Source organism: Ochotona curzoniae, unplaced genomic scaffold (assembly GCF_017591425.1).
Source record: "Ochotona curzoniae isolate NIBS_2020 unplaced genomic scaffold, NIBS_Ocur_1.0 contig_4692, whole genome shotgun sequence".
In the NCBI taxonomy this organism is placed as follows: domain Eukaryota; kingdom Metazoa; phylum Chordata; class Mammalia; order Lagomorpha; family Ochotonidae; genus Ochotona; species Ochotona curzoniae.
The window spans coordinates 1690345-1702478 of NW_024466361.1; the positions used below are offsets into that span (position 1 = coordinate 1690345).

Sequence of the window (12134 nt, forward strand, 5' to 3'; positions counted from 1 at the left end):
CTCTCATAGGTTTGCTGTGAGCCTGACGCCCAGGAGTGCTCCTAAAGCATGGCATCACATGTGCTAAGCACTTAAATACAGGTTAAAACTGGGTTAGGATTAGCCAAAGTCCGACTTTCCATCTAATGGGTAAGTTCTTAAACCATTGTTAGCAAGTTCTCTGCGTTAAGGTGGGGTTTTTTGATCAAGAAACACCGCTGATTTAAATGTGCAGGAGGATTCATCAACTTGGTTGCTTAGTCTGTTACATACGAGGATTTTAGCTCCATGCTCCCAGGACTCATTCTTGTTGTGTTGATTTATCCTTAATGCTTACAGCAGACATTGACAAATGCTTTCATTACATTTTGTTTGAAATATTTTATAGTTAATTGAATGTGAATTTCTCATACTGGGAGATTATGTTCCAGTAACAATAGACTGAGTTTAGACTGTCTAGAACTCAGTATATAAGCAAATGCATACAGAATGTGAATCAAAATGTAAAGATTTCTGTGTGTGTATTAAATGTACTTAATATGAGATCAAAATCACTTGATCTTTTTCCTTTTCTTTTTTAAAATTTAATATATCAGAGTACCTTAAATCCAGTTTGTCTTTTAATTTAGATTATTATAGTTTTTTAAATGTTTTTTATAGCCTGAAGGTGTTTGTAATGCGCCATAATTTATGTAACTAACTCCTACTAATGGAAATTGACTTTTTCCCTTTATACTCATGAGTAATGCTGCAGTGTGAATCCTTTTTTGCACCTGTATGAGTTTATCTGTATGACTGATTCCTGGAAATGGAATTTCTTGGTCAAGTTGGATATGTGTGTTGTAGTTTTGAAGGACACTGCCCAGCTGCCCCTCATAAGGATTGTGCTTATTCATACTTCCACTAAGCCTATTCATTTGTGTCTTCGTGCTTATCAATACATTACCAAACTCTTGACTCAGCCCAGTTTAGAGGTTACAAAGTGTTTTAGTTTGAATTTATATTTCTGTTAATTGTGAGATTGAGTGTTTTGACCTATTAGGAACTTCCTGTGATCTAAGCAGTTAGTTGTTTTGAATTATTGTTGTTTCTTTTCCCCCTGTAGATTTGTAGGAATTATGGAATCTAGCATGTCAAGAAAGGAATTTCTATTTTCTTTATGTGATTAAGCAATGACTTTATTTGTCATAGTTTTGACCATGTAGAAATGTTCAATTTTTGTTAAATTTTATAAAATAAGCCTTGTTTCTATGACTTCTACATTTATTACACAGCTATAAAAGACTTTCCCCAGGTGAGATTACAAATTTTGTTATGTTTCCATCCATTACTTTTGATTTTATTTTTTAAAGAAAAATTTTAACTAATTTGGAAATTGGTATGAAGTGTGAGTTTTTGAATTCAGCTTTTAGTTTTCTTCCTGACCTGAATAATTTAGTTAATTTTTACTAGATATTACTTGTGTGCAGGAAACGTTAGAGGATGCTTCTGGTAGGATGCATTAGAAGTTGGTAGGGTGCCTAGGATTTCAAAAGCGTGCATAGAGAAGCATAGGAAGAATAATGGTGAAAACATTTGGGATTACAAAGAAAAGAGTATTTCCCCCACCCTGTAAGTACATAAATCAGAAGAAAGATTTAGACCATGCTTAATTTCAAAGTAATAAGTGTCCAAAAATTTGAGTTTGGAGGTCAATGCTGTGATACATTGGATTAAGCTCTTGTTTCAGTTGTCAGCATCTGAAGGAACTGAGCCAGATCCTGGCTGCTCTGCTTCTGATTTAGCTTCCCCCTAATACTCCTAGCATGCAGTGGATGATAGCTCAAGTTGTTGGACCCATGTATATGTTTGAAACACCAATGCAGTTCCTGGCTCTGTCTGCTCTGGCTCTGTCTTTGCTCTGGTTCTTGCCCTGGCTATTCTGGCTGTTTGGGGAGTGAAGCAGCATTTAAAATACTATCTTTCAGTATCTACCTCTTGCTGTTCTTCTCTGATACTCCACTTTTCAAATAATTTTTTAATTGGGTTTTATGCAGGCGATATGAATCTATATGTAGAAAACCAAAGAATCCATTGAAAAACTTATAAGAAGCAAACAAATTAAATAAATTTGCAGGATAGAAATCAACATATATAAGTCAGTACTAGAAATTAATTAATTGAGAAAAAATTATAAGAGTCACCCTGTTGACAACAGCTACAAGAAAAATGAAGTACTTTGGGAAGAATGCAACCAACGATCTGAAAGATCTCTATCCTGAAAAGTACTAAACACAAATGAAAGAAAGTTAGAAAAAAAGGAGAGACTTACCATCTTCATTGATTTGGATGAATTAATATTGTAAAAGTATCTGGACTAATTAAAGTGACTCAACACATTAACCATCATAATAATGATGTCAGTCACACAGAATTAGAAAAAAAAGTCATAGAATTCACATGAAAATAGTAAAGACCCTCAACAGTCAGAGCAAATATTGAATAAAACAGAAATGGAACCAGTGTCTCGTGCCTCATCTGATGACATCCTGCAGAGCTGCAGTAATCCATTGCATGTGGTACTGATATAAAAAGACATGCTAGTCGATGGAGCTCAGTAGAGTTCCGCAAAATGAATCCATGCTCCTCTGGTCAGTTGATTCCTGACAAGGGTATGGAAAACATGCTAGAGAAAGGATAATCTCTAGTAGATTGTGTAGGAAAACTGGATAGCCACTGAGGGTTGAAATTTGAATTCTTACTTCTCACTCTGTTAAGATCAACTCAAAAGAATCAAAAACTTAATATCATAAGCTATGAAATTACCAAGAAAAAAATACCTCAAGATACTTTATAAAACCCTGAGTGCCAAGGCAGCAACAAGAAGAACTGGACAAATGAGATTATTTCAAACTCAGGAACTTAACTGAGTGAAGAGACCACTAATGAAATTTGAGGATGGATGGATGGATGGATATATATATATATATATATATATACACACACATATATATATATATATTTAATTTTTGTTAGAAAGTCAGATATACAGAGAGGAGGAGAAACAGAGATGAAGATCTTCCATCTGGTGGTTTACTCCCCAGGCTGCTGCAATGGCAGGAACTGCACTGATCTGAAGCCAGGAGCCTCTTCCGCGTCTCCCACATGGATGCAGGATCCCAAGGCTTTGAGCTGTCCTCGACTACTTTCCCAGCCACAAGCAGGGAGCTGGATGGGAAGCAGGGCTGCCGGGATTAGAACCAGCGTCTGTATGGGATCCTGGCTCATGCAAGGCTAATACTTTAACTGCTATGCTACTGTGTGGTGCCCAAGGAAATATTTTCAAACTATTCATGTGACAAAAGATTCATATCCAGAATGTAAAAGGAGCTAAAAACAAAAACTCCACAGTGCATCTTTTGGCAGTACATATTTTAAGAATTGAATGATACAGTGATGATTGATTGATATGTTTTCTTTGAAATGTTGGCATACAAATTTATGAAGTTTTGCGTATTCAAAAATGACAAGAATAATCTGATTAAAATGCAAAGACTAAATGCTCCTCAAAAAGAAAAAAATGTATAAATGGCCAGCAAATAGAAGAAAATGCTCAGTGTCAATGATTATAAGTGAAATGAAGATCAGATCCACAATAAACTGTCACATGACCCCAGTTATCCAAGAGATGGCAAAGCAGTGGAAAGAGGAGAACATTTTACTATTGTTGAGGATGTAACTTAATACATTCTTATGGAGAACAGCATGGATACTCCTCAGTGAACTGGAAATAGTCATGTCATATGACCCATATGACTACATATGGGCGGGTGTGTGCGAAGGAGATGAAATCAGTGCATAGAAAAGGTACACTCCTGTGCTGATGACAGCAATGTAAATCAGAGCCAACCTGGTATCTACCTAGATGTCCATTGATAAATAACTGGGTAAAGAAAATATGGTCTCTAACTATATGTAATCAGATATTGATTGCAAAAAGGAATAAAACTGTCATTTGCAGCAAAATGCATGAAAATAGGGGTTTTCATCTGAAGTGAAGTACGCTAGAAATAACACAAAACGACAAATACTGCATTTCTTGCTAAATTTGTGGGAACTTAGAGTAGTGGTTACTAGAAGCTTGGGGAAATGGAGACACAGGGCCGATGTGACGGCTTGATTGGCTAACCCTCTACCTGCAAGAGCCAGCATCCCACATGGGCACCAGTTCTCATCCCCTCTGCTCCTTGCTGTGTCCTGGGGAAGCAGAAGAGCATGGCCCCAAAGCCTTGGGACTGCACCTGCGAGGGAGAGCAGCAAGACAGCCCTGACCATTGCGGCGATTTGGGGGCGTGAAGCAGCAGATGAAAGACCGTTCTCTCCATCTTCCTTTCTCTCTGTAAATGTGCCTTTCCAGTAAAAGAGTAAATCTAAAGAAAAGAAAAGGAGCTTGTAGGTTTCAGGTTGCAAAAAGAACACTGATCTCCTGATTTGATCATTTTATGCGTAAATGTATAACATGCTGGATCATGTGAAAATGTGTTGTCTGTGTCAGGAAAAAACAATTGGTTTGTACAATTCTCATGGAAAAGCTGATTGAGGATAGCAGGTATGGTCTGTTACAATGATGCCCAGGTATGTGTGAATAAGATAGCTGCAGGTGGTAGAGCTGGTTTTTAATATGAGGTAGATGGTAGGATAAAAACACTAATATTCCAACTGAATGATTCGAGCCTCCCTGTTAGGAAGAACCAAGTACAATTAATAACTTTTTAAGAACATACTAATAAAGTTAAAAGTTTCAGATCAGTATGTAAGTAATAGAATGAATTATAAGATCAGGAAGGTAAATAAGGTTTATCATGTTGGAAAATCTATACCACTTAGTGTGCCGTTGACAGGAAGCCGAGTTTTCTGTCACACTACAGGACTTCAATGTGCAGACCACAAAGATGATAGCATGCCCCAGATTGGTAGCTGATAAAACAGCTTAATTAGGAAAGAAAATAATTTGTCTGGAATCTAATTTTGCAAGTTAACGTAACATTCACAAAAGGTAATGAAATTCAATGTTAGGTACTAGCAGGGGGTTATTTTCAATTGGCAAACACACCAAATTTTTTCAAAGCAAAATATAGATATGTAACTTTATGGTTAATTTTGTAACAAGAAAGTTATTAAGAAAATCAAAAGTGAAGACTTGATATTATAAGACAAAATCTAGATGTGTTCATTGTGCTTATACATACAGCTCTGTATATGCTGATATATTAGTTGCGGAGGTGCTTGGGTTGTTTCCAGAGTCCGGAAGGAGCAGATGGCTTCAGTTTTCACGTTGTTGAAAAGTCTTCTACATTCCTGCGTGAAGTTTGCTGCTGTTCTGATGGTTGAGTGACGTTGCTCTCCCTGGTTCCATGCCCGCTTTCCAGGCTGCTTGCAGGGTGTGCAGAGGGACTGCTGGCCGTTCGTTCCTTGGGTTTTCCACCTCTCTCCCTCAATGTTTTTTGAGAGTTGTGCCTCTCACCCCTGTGCACACTTTTGTTTCTTGCACCCACAACCAGCTTTCATCCCATAAGGACATGATGAAATCAGTGTCAGATACTTGCTTACTGCACGGTGTGAGCTGGCTGGAAAGGCCCTGTGGACAAACTGAAAGTATCTGAGAGTTCAGATTTGGTGTGTGAGTGTCAGGTTAGTACTGTCAGTATGCAGTGTGTGGCAGGTGACACTGGGTGAGAAAGTTGGTACTCTCCGGCAATTCGAACCGCTGTAGACTTGTACTATTGTGTGGTGTCGGGTTTACCAGCTCTGTCTATTCTATGGCCTGGGAATCTGATGTCTTAGATTCTCAGCAGTTAGTGATCACTCACTTCAGTTGTAGTATTTTGTACCTTGAGAGAGAAGCCTGAGGAAGTCTTTTTTCTGTGTGTTTCAGATGAATTTGATGACTGAGGTTCATAGCAAGATTTCCTAACTGGCTTTCTTGCTTTCTATCAACCCAGATTCCTTTGGCATAGTGGTTCTGATTTTTTTTATTGTGTCCCGTGTGATTCTTGGTAATTGTGATCTCCAGTGCCAGGCACTCAGATGGAGCAGTTCTGGGAGCGGGGCCAAGAATCTTCATCTTTGAAGAAATCCTCACAAGAGGCAGGTGGTTCTCATGCCCCGTCCGAGGAGAGCAGACTGCGTCACGTGTGAACCTGAGATCCGGAAGTCTGTCTGTAGGGAGTCTGGAAGCGGAGCTCTTACCCGTTCTTCAGGATCTTTGGATGTACAGTTTTATGGTCTAGTAATTGAAATGTCTAATTCTACCCAAAGTTGGGAGTGAGATTTAAGAATGGCATATTTCTCAGAGTGGTGTGTGCTTGTTAGTAACTGTTATAAAATTATACCATGAATCCCATTAGCTGGCCATCTAAAAGAATTACCACTACAGTAATTAAGGTTTTAAATGATTTATTTTGGAGCTGATTCCAGCCAATAACATAAGTGTTGATCTCTAGGCACTTTTCATCTTGCCCCACTGAGTGCCCTGGGTGGCCTTTTTTCATAGACAGCAGAAGTTTGAGTGGTCTTAAACTCTGGGTTGAGGTAACTTATAGTCTTATGGAAGATATAAATGAAATATATCAAACAAGTTGAAACATGATGTTTTAAAAAGTGCCTATTAAAGTGATCACTTGTTTGGCTCCCGGACATGCAATGGGGTTGAGGCAGGGAGGCAGGCTCTCGAAGGAGTGACCACAGAAAACTCCTATTGGTGGCCCATCCAGCAAATTCCAACGGACAGAAGAGAGCCAGTGTGTGTCGGGGGGGGGGGGGTGGCGAGAGGGTGAGGGGAGGGGATTGCTAGTAAAGATAGAGTCTTCTGGAAGGAAGATGTGCTTGCTTTTAGTGCTCTAGCAGAATGCCGCATTCTGGGTAATTCATGAAGAGCAGTAGTTTAGTTCTTTCCTCATGGTTCTTGAGCGTGAGAAGTTCTAGCTCTTGATGCCAGTGGGCTGGGATGTCTGATGAGAGTTGTATTCTCTGAGGTGGTGCCGTCACTTACAGGGTAGCAGGTGGAAGTGCTGGAGGGCCAAAAGCTGCCAGGAACATCTTGGAGAAGGATCCTCTTAAGATAGCCCTTCCAGCCTGATCGCTTCTTCATCCCGTCATGTTGGGAACGCCTGAGTTTTGGAAGGGCCACCCTGAAACTAGCAGAAAGTGAATGCAAACTTAGAATTTGTTGAGAAAGCAAACATGGAAATATCCTTTTTAATGAATATTTGTTAGAATCTAATGGACTGGAAAGTAGTGTTTGTCCATCAGCCAGTGTTGTTGTTCGTTTGGTTTTGCATCAGTGCTGGCTATTTGAGTAACTCCAGTTGTCATCTGGAACGCCTTCTAAATTTCTCATCCAAATTTACAGCAATGCAGATAGTAAATCAGAATTGTAGCAGTAAATAATTGAATAAATTAAAGCATGAACTTGCTTGGAAAAGAAGAGTGGAACTGAAAAATCAAGAAGCTTAGGAAAAAACCTGTAAAAGCTTATTCTCTAAAAATAATAGTAAATCAAGAATCATAGACAGTAAGGTGCTTGGCTAATCGTTTCACTTTGAACCAAAAGCTCAGAGAAAAAAAGTATTGATAGTTTTCTCTGAGTTTATATGAAAGACTTCTGGTATTTAAAAACTTCTGGCAGAATAAGGGAACCACAAGCAAAACTTACATGAAAGGAATTCCTCCTGGCATAACAAAAATCACTTTAGTAGATAAAATAATCAACCATAGGTTACTCATGCTTGATTTGAAGAACCATTGGGATTCGGGGGGTCTTTGGGGTGTTCCCGGATGTCTTCTGCTGGAACAGCAGGACTGATTGCTCTCTAAGAATCCCAGAGCAGTGGTGTCTGGTGAGTTTGAATGGATTGCTACTCAGCCTCTTGACTCCTAACTACTAACCTTTTCCAATTTAATAAACTCAGCACATTAGTGTGACAGGGGAGCCATTTGAAGGAAATAGTGTAGTGTTTGTTTGATAGACGCATTGACTCACCAGGGAACAGCTGGATCCTGTTACAATAGCTGCCATTAATTCTCAGGCTATGTGAGAAGGCAGTTATATATACAGGCAATTTGAAAGTTTACCAACTCTAGAAAACACAAGTATGTGGTTATAGACAACAATGATTGTATATGAGTATTCAGATGTTGAATAGAGTTAATATGTTGACTTTGGAGCTGATTAATTTAACTAACAGTGAGGGGAAAATATTAGACTATGTTACATAAGATTCCAAACTGCACAGACTGTCAGAGGTGGAGTGACGAGCTCAAATGAACGGTAGTGCTGTATGGAGAATATACGTAGGATGTGTGTGGGGCTGTAGGGCTGCCTTCCTCTCTGTATATCTGACCTTCCAAAAAAATTAAATAAATCTTTAAGAGAAAAACGAAAGCCTGAGTTAGAGAAACAGGAGTTGGGGAGAGAGAAAGATTCTCTATTTCCCTAGATTGAGGCAACAGCCATGCTGGGTCAGGTTGCAGTTAGGAGCCAGGAGCTTCAGCCAGATTTTCCGTGGGTGGCAGAAACTCAGACTTGAACCCTCTTTTACACTATTTATTCATGCCATCAGCAGGAAGCTGGATTGTGAATGGAGTGGCCACAGTCGTGAGCTGGCACCCATATCAAATGCTAGTGTCACAGGCAGCAGCTTTACTAAATCATGAGGATGGACTCGAGCTGCAACAAATGCCGGTCTCAACATCAGGCATTTGGTTCCAGGCATCGTGGCGTAGCGGGCAGTTCCACTGCAAATGTTTGGGTGCCCACCGTGCAGGAGAACCGGATGAAGCTGCTGTCGCCTAGCTCATAGGGAGAGGATCTCTCTCTGCCTGTCTCTTTAGCTTTTTCAAACAAATGAATTTTTTTTTTTAAATAAGGATATGTGTTTTACGACCTTGTTGTTCTCACTTTCTAACCACTAATTAAGAATATGAGGTGGCTGGTCTGATTTGGGTGCTAGGTAAATGGGTATTTCTCTGAAGCATCATCAAGGGCAAGGTGCTCTATGTGTGTAAGTCCGTTTGCCTGCAGAGCTGCTGACACGAATGAGAGCTTAGGTTCATGCTGTAGACAAGCATGCCTTCTTGGAAGTGTAAATTTTCCCACTCTTATTACTAATACTGTGCTTGGGTCTCATGCTGACTGCTTTCCTTTTTTCCTTCATCTTTTTCTCATTGTACTTTGTTGCTGCCCTTTGCACCCAAATGCATCAGCACAGTTGTCACCTGCAGAGCTGCTGTTTGGTGAGGGTTTGGAACCTCTAAAGGGTTAAAACTTACCCTTTATCTTCACTGCTGCTGACAGCTCTGTTGGAAGGGATGTAGTAATAAAAGGGGTCCTAGTTGTGGAATGAAGGTCTTCTTCCCAGTGTCTGGGTATGGCTCGTGTTAGGGTAGGGCTCCACGGGATGCAGTAAGCATATTTGTGATTATACACGCTTGCTGGAAAGAAAAAAGCTGTGCTCAGATCCTGGTCAGGAAGCTCAAAGTGATTGCTTTTCTGTGTGTTTGCTTCCTCTTTGATTCAGCTCGTGTGCCTTCCTGATTTCTTTGTCCATTGATTCTGTTCTGTTGTGTAGCGTGTGCAATGCACACAGTGTGGCCACAGTGATGGCTGGGAGAGATGGCCTGTCACAGAGTGCATGGGACAGGTATACGACACTGACATTTAGTTTCTGAATAGTCACTTCTTTGCTTGTTAATACTTTTTAGCCTTTCAGCTTCTAAAGGTGTAATCAACCAGATAAAGGTGGTATGGGCTGTTTTCCAACACTTCACATATAAACTCAAATTTTAAGTTCTTTGGAGTGAAACAGGCTCTTTACTGTCTACAAGTTTCTAACTGGGAACTTCTTTACATGCAAAAATAAAAAAAAAAAACCTTTTTTGCTTAGTGTCCTGTGTTCCTGTATTCCTATTTGCCATCGCCAGCCAGACACAGTGTCAGGAGTTTTTAGCTTTGATTGCATTTGTAGTGGAAACTGTAGTGGAAGGCAGTATCTGCTTTCTCTTTGTCAAATATGTACGTTAGCACAGAGCTGGACAAGATTAAAAGGCCTCCCTCTGTCTACCTCCTGAAAAATGATTGTGGACCAGTGACATGCAGTGTTAAATAGTGCCATAGATATTAAATACATTTAGTAAGCATTTGCTGAATTGAAGCCTTTTTCTTCATTTAACAATTCTGCTTTGCTGGGAAGGTGTGGCAACATGATCATGGAGAGAAGAGTGTGTTCACTTACTGTAAAGAACCAGTTCTTGGAACAGGCAGACCATTCCAGTCTTTCACATTTGCATGCTTTTAAGCAAAAGCGCTTTCCGTTGTAATGCTGCCGCTCTCCTTGCCTGCTTCCTGAGTGCACATGAGTGTTAGGGAAATCCTCTGGTGACTGTTCCAGTGGCCCCCTGGTTTCTCCTGTTCCTTTCTTCACCTGCAGGTTCATCTTAAATAAACCCCTCCTTGGTCCCATAAGTCCGGTCTGCTTTTTCATTCCTCAATTCTGATTTTTTTGGCTGGAGGGCTGGATGTGGTTGACAGATTCTGAGAAGGCCTGTGGTAATTGCTCGTTCTGTTCGGTGACGGTGTTGCCGACAGATGGGCTTGATGGATACTGGATACGGGTCCTTCTCACACTCCTTCAGCTCGTGAGTGGTGAGCTGTGCCAGAATTGTCTTTATTATCTATTAGCAAATCTGAGAAGAATCACTTGGATCTTCGCATCTGCTGGACCTGTTGTGAAGTCACATTTACGGCCAGTTTCTCTCCCGCCTCTTTTACTCCCCCTCATTATAGATTTTTGGAATGGAGAAAATTCTCAAGATGTTACTGCAGGCTGGCATGAATGGGTGCCAGCAGTTCTTACAGACTTGTTAAAAGATTTATTTTTCGCTTGAGAATTACACATATGGCTTAGAATGATAATATTAGGATCTGTGTTGGTTGAGATAATTGGCACATTCCAAGAATGGATTCATTGGCTTTTCTCCCCACTTTTATCTGTTAGCTCTGTCACAGTCAAGTTAGCATTGTGTAGAATATTACTATGCTTTTGTTTTTAAAAAAATAATTTCACCTATTTATAAAGGGTCATTTGTTTGTTAAATCTAAAAAATGGAAGGAATTTGCTTTTACTGGCCAATTTAGTAATAGCCAGTAAGATCAAAATGATCAAGGAAGGGCATTCCAATAATCTCAGATTCTATCAAATTGATTTTTCATGTGGGGAACAAATGGCCACAGAGGTAGTGTTGAGTTGAGGGCAATCTCACAGCGTAGAGAACGGAGTAGTCCGACGTGAGAGGCAGGGCCCGTGAAGCCGCCTGGACACAGGTGCTTGTCCATTTGGAGACCGGCTGCTGGCCCTGGTGGGAGAAGTGTCTGGGAGACCCTCATGCCACCCAGTCCTTCTGGAGAACCAAGTTTTTTCTAAACTCCTTGAGATTTAGGGTAAATCAATTTATTTAGCTTCAGGGAAAGAAAATGAGAGGATGACCTTTAAAATATCCGTAACTATGATCATTACGAATACATTTGTATAAGTATTGGGATTGTGAAATATTGCTTCCCTATAATCCTGTTGGTGGATGGTATTTCTGCTTACAGAAAACACATTAAAGAGAAATAACTTGCAAGTGGTTTTTCTTTTTGTGACTGTATGAATGTTGGTGAGAAAGACAATACCCCAAGGGCTAAGTGTAGTCTCTGACTTCTTTTTAAAGGAAGATGATGCATCGCTCAAGGCAGACAAGCTGCCACTGGCAATCTCTGACAGTGTACTTCATGGTCAGTGTAGTTTTTTATGACTTACACTTACTGTAAAAGCAGATTTACGGAGAAGGGGAGACAGAGAAAGAGAGGAGAGAGACAGAGATCTTCGATTGGCTGGATCACTCCCCAAAAGCCTAGTTGGTCTGGTTGGAAGCCAGAATCTTGAAGCTTCTTTCAGTACTCCCAGGTGGGTACAGGGGCCTGAAGATTTGGGCCATTTTTTACTTCTTTTCCAAGTACATCATCAGGGAGCTGGTTCATTCCATATGAACCAACATCCATATGGAATGCCAGCATTGCAGGCAGAGGCTTAACATACTATGCCATGGAGCCAGACCTGTTCCATCTTTTTTTTTTT

At 40.2% G+C, this 12134-nt stretch overlaps 1 protein-coding gene across 7 annotated transcripts in view; it reads left to right on the forward strand.

The window, feature by feature from the left end:
• The window catches only part of EXOC4 (exocyst complex component 4), an 817909-nt gene that overhangs the window by 186225 nt on the left and 619550 nt on the right, over positions 1-12134 (forward strand). The window contains exon 10 of one of the 7 annotated variants that reach the window (XM_040987500.1): positions 10525-10641. The exons of the other annotated variants lie outside the window; for them this stretch is intronic. Within the exon in view, the coding sequence (XP_040843434.1) occupies positions 10525-10553 (29 nt within the window). The 3' untranslated portion in view covers positions 10554-10641. Of the gene's footprint in view, positions 1-10524; positions 10642-12134 lie in introns of those variants that run through there. 7 annotated transcript variants of the gene reach the window in all.